The sequence below is a fragment of the Piliocolobus tephrosceles genome, chromosome 6 (genome assembly GCF_002776525.5).
Source record: "Piliocolobus tephrosceles isolate RC106 chromosome 6, ASM277652v3, whole genome shotgun sequence".
NCBI classification, from domain to species: Eukaryota; Metazoa; Chordata; class Mammalia; order Primates; family Cercopithecidae; genus Piliocolobus; species Piliocolobus tephrosceles.
In genome coordinates this window covers 128,548,612-128,557,018 of record NC_045439.1, presented here as the reverse complement: position 1 = coordinate 128,557,018, position 8,407 = coordinate 128,548,612, and the positions used below count along the sequence as shown (strand labels likewise).

The window sequence follows — 8,407 nt, the reverse complement described above, 5'->3', positions numbered from 1 at the left end:
TTGGTGAATTAACAGTTCATTTGGGGATGAAGGAAATGGAATCTCAGTTCTCCCAAAATTTTGAGGGCTTTGTGAAAATGGGAATTCAGGAGAGTCTGCTGGTGGCCAGGCCTGAGAGGGGAGGACAGTGCTCTGCACAGGCCCTGGGGTGAGGGTGGGCCGAACCATCCTGACACTCTCAGTTCTTTCCACAGAGCACCCACGGAAGTTTCTCAACACTTCTCGTTGATTCAAGTGGAAGTGAGTAAATTCCCTGACATTCCTACCGCTTCTCTGCCTCTGGGGTAGTCAAAACAAAAACACAGCTCGTAAGACAGGGTGGAGAGGGCAGAGAGGTTTCTTTCTGATTTAAGCTAACTCTACTGTTGTGACATCTAACAAAACAAAACACAGAAACACAGCACCAATAAATCAAGAAGCACTGGGAGATGATCCCATGGAAATTAGTCCAAGTGAGACCTTCTGTCTGAAATCAGCGAGGAGGTGTGTTTCTTATGGTAAAGTCCTAGAACATAAGCACCCATGAAATGCCCACCAAGTTGGTGAGCAAAACAGGCCTCCGGGCATCTAGGGTCCCTGTTTCCAGCCTTCCCGGCCTCCTTGCAGGCAGAGTTCTACCATCCTCTGTGTTCTCAAAGATGCCACTCTGTTCATGTGCTACCAGGCGTGAGGGGGCTGCAGGAGGGAAGGACCTTCATCATGCATCATCCTTGACTCACCAAGAAGATGGGTCAATGATGACAGGCGTGATGATAATGGCTACCACAAAGTCTGGGCTACAGGAAGGCTCAGTGGGTGTGCAGCAGTGCAGGCCAGATGGCATTCCTCCCCTGGTCCTGCCACATCAGGCTGCTCCATGCCAGGATAGAGCAGTCAGGCCTTGCTCTATACATCCTAGGCCTGGGTTTTTGTCCTCAGAGGTCCCAAATGTCGTCTTCAGATAAATGGCCAAGGTTGGTAGAAAGCCACTGGGATGTGGTACAGCATCTCTAAGGTGCACAGCTTTAGGAAGTGCGGGCCAGAGTGGATGCTCCCGGAAGGTGGGGCAGGTGCCCATCTGCCCCAACGAAGCTGGCCCAAGCTTACCTTTGCCTTAGGCAGCAACCCCATCGCCACAATTACCGTTTCCCGTTTCCTGTTTCCCATTTCACAGCACCTTGAAGAAAGGCCCTTCTGCTTCCCTACACGGTGGACAGCAGAGCTCTGAAAATTAGATGCTTCCCCAAACCCAGACTCTCTTGGAACATTCTTCCCATGTGGGTGGTGTGAACTGTGTGGCACCGTTGTCCTCGTTGGCATACATAGATTTACACTCTCAGGGACGAGACTTCCAAGGCAACACCTAGGATTTAGAGACTATGTTGTCAGAGACAGGCATGGAGGCAATGTCCTGGTTCGCATGTGGTCAAGAAGGCAGATGAAGAGAAAACGTGGGCTCAGCAGCCCGGTCCTCTCCAGAGAAGCCATGGGTAGAGGCTCACCAACACCTGCCCCTCCCTCCAGGGTGTCGCCGGCTTTCAGAATAAAGCCTCTTCTAACATGTCTCATTTTTTGGGATGTTTCCTCCATGATATACCAAGCACTGGGAATTCAAATGTCGAAAGCGAGCCAAGACAGGAACATTAGAAGATGTCTCTCTCTTGACGGTTGTCTGCCAGAGGTGCTTCCCTTCGAGGTACCTGGAATCCTAGAAATTAAAGTTATTTTGTGACTCATGCCTACTTTTTCCTCACTGTAGAAAGCCATCCAGTGGCTGTTAACAATATATTAAGTACAGAAGCTTTAATGGCAAACGTCAAGTCCACACTCATGTTCTATGCAGTTGTATTCTTGTGGTAGCCTTGTGGGGGCATGGCCACAAGGCTGGTACGCTTGGGGGTGGGCGGGTTTCAAACCTCGAGTCTGAGCTTTGAGCGACCCCCGGGGCTGCACGTCACGAGCTTGGCGGTGGCTGGCGCATCTTGTTTGCATAGAAGTCCCTGCAGGTCTGGCAGCAGCGCTGGTACCACCGCATGTCCTGGCAGAGGTTCTTTTCTCGGATGACCCGGCAATACACCGTCCACTGGTCTCGCGTGCATTTGTAGGTCAGAGCAGCTAAGGGGACAAAAGAGAACACCCAGTGTCAGGGATGGCCTAGGCATGTCCTTGATGCACGCCCAGGGAGGGCTTGTGGTCCCACTATCTGGGCTCCCTCACCCTTGTGCACATGTCAACCCTATGCACTGATTAGGCCATGCCTCCTCCCAGGGCACTGGGAGTGCCACTTTCTGTCACAGGGACGCACCCTTGCATCCAAACCCAACCACATGATGGCGTGGTGGTCTGGCTGCCTCTCCAGGGAAGAGGGCACAGGCCACCTTCCAAGCTAAGTGGCACTTACTGTTTGTTGTTTTGTGGCTGAGGGTACCATTATTGTAGGCATTTATAAAACAGGACGACATGGAACAGTGAACATCAAAGGACCCCAAAAAGCATGAGGTCCAAGACATACAAGTGGCCCAAATATCCTTCAGGGTCTTGATTGTACAGAGAGAAGGCCCTGCTCGAGGGCGGTCTCTGGAAGTCACCAAGCAGGCCCGTGCTTGCAAAAGCCACAACTATACTTCTGCCAGCCCAAAGGCCTCCCCTGGAACAAAGATGCTACAAATACGCTGCATTTCAGTGAGTTTCCAGCCTCAGGTAGGAAAATATTTCTCAGGGACGTTTATTTAGCAAAACAAAAACTCTGTTAAAAGGAATCATATCATTGTTTTGTGTTGAGACGGAGTCTCACTCTGTCGCCCAGGCTGGAGTGCAGTGGCGTGATCTCGGCTCACTACAGCCTCTGCCTCCCGGGTTCAAGCGATTCTCCTGCCTCAGCCACCTGAGTAGTGGGGACTACAGGCACGTGCCACCACGCCTGGCTACTTTTTGTATTTTTAGTAGAGACAGGGTTATGCCGTGTTGGTCAGGCTGGTCCTGAGCTTCTGACCTCAGGGATCCACCTATCTCGGCCTCCCAAAGTGCTGGGATTTATAGGCATGTGCCATCACACCCGGCCAGATCTTTAAGTGCTCCTCTTCTCCTCGCATCACCACTGACCTGGGGCAAGAACTGGTAAGAGGCCAGGTTCTGAGCAACCAGGACCAAACCACGCACACAGTTTGCAGCCCTCCACCACGCCTGTCTGCCACTCGAGCATCAGCCTGGGGTGTGCCCCATGTGTACATCCTCACGGCATCATGAAGGATGTCCCTGGAGCTTTCATTTCTAGAAAGAAGCACTTCCCTTCACATTCCTCATGCACAGGAAACCTACAATGTCTGTGGAACATTATTTTGTGGTGGGCAAAAGGATGAGGGGGATGATCAGGGGCCTGTGTTTGAGACGGCAGTAAGCAAACACCAATTCCACAACAGGGAATGGAATTCCATCTTTGAAACCTCTTCCACAGAACTGACAAATGTCAGGCTTATGTGACAAGTGAGGCCCAAGAAGGGGGCTTTCTAGCTGAAAGAACCTCACCATCAGGGAGGACTCACTGGGCAGGAGACACAGCAGCCCCCGGGGAACCGGGGCCAGTGAAGACACTCACCAAGGCGAGGGGAGGTGATGGTGTTGGCGTTGATCCTGTCGTTGCAGACCTCCTGGTAGCACTGTCTGTAGGGGGCAGGCTTCGAGAGGGCGGGGCACTCGCTGCCGTGGCGCCCTGTGACCTTGTGCATGCACTGCACCACCCGGGACTGCAGGCCCTTCCCGCAGGTCGATGAGCACTGCGGAGACAGGACAGCCTGAGTGGGGGCTGAGACGATGGCCTTACAATGCGGCTCCCCATGGGCTGGGGCATATGTCATGCCCAGGCACTTGCAATCATTCAGGGCAAAAACAGCAGCTACCTGTTGGAAGACTTTCAAGATGTTATGGAATGCATGTTTGTCTCTCTGCAAAATGCAGATGTTGGAGCCATGGAGGGTGGGGGCTTTGGGAGGTGAGTAGGGTTAGCTGTCATGAGGGTGGGGCCTCCATGCTGGGAATCGTGTGAGAAGGGAAAGAGACCCAAGCTCGCTCACCCTCCACCATGAGAGGATACGGTGGTCTGTAAATCAGGAGGAGGGTCTTCACCAGACACTGGATTTGTTAGCACCTTGATTTTGACCCTCCACCTCCAGAACTGTAAGGAATAAATGTTTAAGCCACCCAGGCTTTGGTACTTGGTAACAGCAGCCAGGGAGACTTAGATGTGAGACAACTGCTGAAATAGTAACTCCTGCTAGCTGCATTCCACCGCTTGCCTCTGCTCCGGGCTCTGAAGTTTCTGAGATGGTGAGCAGCATGGCTTGGTGGCCCCCAGGAAGGACTGGGCCTGATGACCACAGAGGTCTCCCCAGCACTATCTGCTGCATGAGGCTCTGGGGCCTCTGCCCAGTCATGGGCATGGAGAAGAGCCCAGTAATGACTGGGGCTGAATTTCCCACAAGCCTGGAGGATTGAGGCTTAGAATTAAGTAAAAGAAAACAAAGTACAACCTTTCTTGCATACCAGAGTCACACACTAACATGTGGCTGAGAGTGTTAATTTAGACACACATCCCTGGCTGCTGGTATCTCCAGCCCTAGCATGAGGAGGTGGCGTGTTTGCTAAAACCAGGTCAACGAAGTTGAGCAGAGGCCCCCAAATTCCCAAGGAGTGGACCTGGTAAGACTTTGCTCTGTGGTTCTGTTCTCTGTCCCTCCTCTTCACTTTTTTTTTTTTTTTTTTTTGAGATGGAGTCTTGCTCTGTCACCCAGGCTGGAGTGCAGTGGTGCAATCTCTGCTCACTGCAACCTCCACCTCCCTGGTTAAAGCGATTCCCCTGCCTCAGCCTTCTGAGTAGCTGGGATTATAGGTACCTGCTACCACACCCAGCTAACTTTTTTGTATTTTTAGTAGAGACAAGGTTGCACCATGTTGGCCGGACTGGTCTCGAACTCCTGACCTCAGGCAATCTGCCTGCCTCCGCCGGCCAAAGTGCTGGGATTATAGGAGTGAGCCACCATACCTGGCCTTTCTTCACACTCTTTAAAGCATTTCCCAGGCAGGAACTGGCCAGGTATCTGAGTCCTCTACTCAGATCCTGCTCTTGAGCTTTTTGGCCCTTGCTTTCTCCCAGGAGCCCTTGGAACGGTCTCTTCTCCCTTACATTGGCCTCTTCCCAGGAAGACAGCCAGGTCCATGAGTATACTTTCTGTCTGGTGTCCACCAGAGCCCACACAACCCCTGATTTACAGGGTTCTGAGAGCACTCAGCAAAACCAGGTCGGCAGCCCAGCTGGAGTTAGTAATGGCACCTTGGGGTGGAGAGAGGGGAGCAGGGCCTGGAGGGTTTGGGCGCAGCCTTGTTCTCTGAATGCCACAAGTGGTGAGGGAGGCAGGTGCCCTGCAGATCCTGTGCTTCCCATGTCCTCACTCCTGGTCCTGACCCTGGCCTTGTTGGAGAAAGGACCTTCCTGGGGGCCATGCGGAGTCTCTAGACACAGGCCGAGTGGGAGGCGGTGGTGTCCCATCTGTGCCTGGGAGGGCTGTCTGCTCCCAGGAGGGGTTTCTGCAAGCCAGACAGATTCCTCAGCTTCCTTGCCTGACAAGCAGGTTCCTGTTTTGTGTGTCTTTTTTCACTTTAGAATGATGAACATTCAGAGGGAATGTTGCTCTAAAGGGGCACCGGTTTTTTCAGCTCACAAAGGAGGTGTGAAAACCACAAGCAGCTCCCTTGTGGGCCCCCGGCACGTTCAAACTGGAACCCGGGCTCTGACCCAACAGGCCAGGCCAGCCCTAGGGCCTCCACTTCAAGCCTTGTTCCTTTCTTAGATAAACCCTTCTGAGGCTGCTTCTGACCTTACAAACACATACATTACACATGCAGATTTCAGGGCTCCATCCCAGACCCAGCAGTCAGCATCAGGCACATGGAAGTTTGAGGAGTGCTGAGCTTGAGGGATGAAGTCGCATAAGGAGGTTCCTGCCTTGAACACAAGACAGGCGCTATAGCAACATGACTCTTGCCCTGTTGGCGTTGGGGGCACCTTGGAGGAAGCTGGCTGCATACTGGGATTTACTGCATGGAGCTACCTGGTGAGCTTTGAAAAATCCCACACCAGTACAATCAGATGGTGGAGGAGGACCCAGGACTGAGGGCTCAGTGTTTTTAAAGTTCTCCAAGTGGTTACAATGGGCATTCAGAACCAAGAGCCTCTGACTTAACCTGAACCTCCCCTCAGGGCCCTGTGGAGAACGCAAAGAGCTCTCTTTTCTTCCTGTTAAGGAGTAGTTGTGTCTTTGCACACACAAATACGTATAACTAAGCAAAACAACATCCAGGCGCAGCCCTGACTGCAGTTTATGGCCAGATGACAGGTATGCCTAAAGGTAAGGGAGCAAAGGCTTTCAGTCAAAACAGGCACAGAGGCTCATGCCTGTAATCCCAGCACATTGGGAAGCTACGGCTGGCAGATCATGAGGTCAGGAGTTCGAGACCAGCCTGGCCAACATAGTGGAACCCTGTCTCTACTAAAAATACAAAAATTAGCCAGGCGTGGTGGTGTGCACCTGTAATCCCATCTACTCAGGAGGCGGAGGTAGGAAAATCGCTTGAACTTGGGAGGTAAAGGTTGTGGTGAGCTGAGATTGTGCCACTGCACTCTTGTCTAGGCAACAGAGCGAGACTCCATCTCAAAAAAAAAAAAAAAAAAATCACTTAGGAAAGCAATCTGGTAAGTAGTTGTACCCAGAAACTGAGAGTCCACACAAACGTGGTGGATGAAGGAAAAGGCCAGTGTTCCCAATGCAGAACAAAGCCACAGAGCCAAAAGCTAAATGCAGAGAAAAGTCATGCCAATCCTCTGCAAAACCATGCAACCTGTCCACTGAGAGCAGGACACAGACTGAAAAAGGGCAGCATTTGAGTGAAGTCAGATATGACCACATGTCCTCTGGCAAACTGACAGGTGACTCAAAGTGAAGCTGGTGACGATGAGACCCAGATTGCAATCACTAGGTTGCACCATACAAAACTGCTTATATTCACCTGTTTTGACCTCAAAGCATCCATTTCATAAGGCTCCATTTTATAACACACTAAAGAAAATAGTAGAGTCCTGGAGCAAGATGGCTGAATAGGAACAGCTCCAGCCTCCAGCTCCCAGCGCGAGCAACACAGAAGATGGGTGATTTCTGCATTTTCAACTGAGGTACCGGGTTTGTCTCACTGGGGAGTGCCGGACAATTGGTGCTGGTCAGCTGGGGCAGCCCGAACAGCGAGACCTGAAGCAGGGTGAGGCATCGGCTCACGTGGGAAGTGCAAGGGGGAAGGGAATCCCTTTTCCTAGCCAAGGGAAACTGAGACACACAACACCTGGAAAATCGGGCAACTCCCACCCTAATACTGTGCTTTACCAAGGGTATAGCAAATGGCACACCAGGAAATTATATCCCACACCTGGCCGGGAGGGTCCCATGCCCACGGAGCCTCCCTCATTGCTAGCACAGCAGTCTGAGATCTAACTGCAAGGCAGCAGCCAGGCTGGGGGAGGGTGGCCTGCCATTGCTGAGGCTTAAGTAGGTAAACAAAGCCACTGGGAAGCTCACACTGGGTGGAGCCCACCCCAGCTCAAGAGGATGTGGAGAAACAGGAACACTTTTACACGGTTGGTGGGACTGTAAACTAGTTCAACCATTGTGGAAAACAGTATGGCGATTCCTCAAGGATCTAGAACTAGAAATACCATTTGACCCAGCCATCCCATTACTGGGTATATACCCAAAGGATTATAAATCATGCTGCTATAAAGACACATGCACACGTATGTTTACTGCAGCACCATTCACAATAGCAAAGACTTGGAATCAACTCAAATGTCCATCAGTGACAGACTGGATTAAGAAAATGTGGCACATATACACCATGGAATACAATGCAGCCATAAAAAAGGATGAGTTTGTGTCCTTTGTAGGGACATGAATGCAGCTGGAAAATATCATTCTCAGCAAACTACCACAAGAACAGAAAACCAAACACCGCATGTTCTCACTCATAGGTGGGAATTGAACAATGAGATCACTTGGACACGGGAAGGGGAACATCACACACTGGGACCTATTATGGTGAGGGGGATGGGGGGACGGATGGCACTGGGAGTTACACCTGATGTAAATGACGAGTTGATGGGTGCTGACGAGTTGATGGGTGCAGCACACCAATATGGCACATGTTGTGACATGGCACATATGTGACAAACCTGCACGTTGTGCACATGTACCCTAGAACTTAAAGTATGATAAAAAGAAAACGTGGCACATATACACCATGGAATACTATGCAGCCATAAAAAAGGATGAGTTCATGTCCTTTGCACGGACATGGATGAAGCTGGAAACCATCATTCACAGAAACTATC

General features: G+C 51.3%; 1 protein-coding gene across 1 annotated transcript in view; it reads right to left on the bottom strand.

Moving 5' to 3' along the window:
* Positions 1-321: 321 nt before the first annotated feature.
* The window catches only part of ADAMTS17 (ADAM metallopeptidase with thrombospondin type 1 motif 17), a 361,470-nt gene continuing 353,384 nt past the window's right edge, over positions 322-8,407 (bottom strand). The window contains exons 22-23 of the mRNA XM_023193603.1: positions 3,575-3,752; positions 322-2,094 (exon numbers count right to left, since the gene is read on the bottom strand). Coding sequence (XP_023049371.1) covers positions 1,934-2,094; positions 3,575-3,752 — 339 coding nt within the window. The 3' untranslated portion in view covers positions 322-1,933. The remainder of the gene's footprint in view (positions 2,095-3,574; positions 3,753-8,407) is intronic.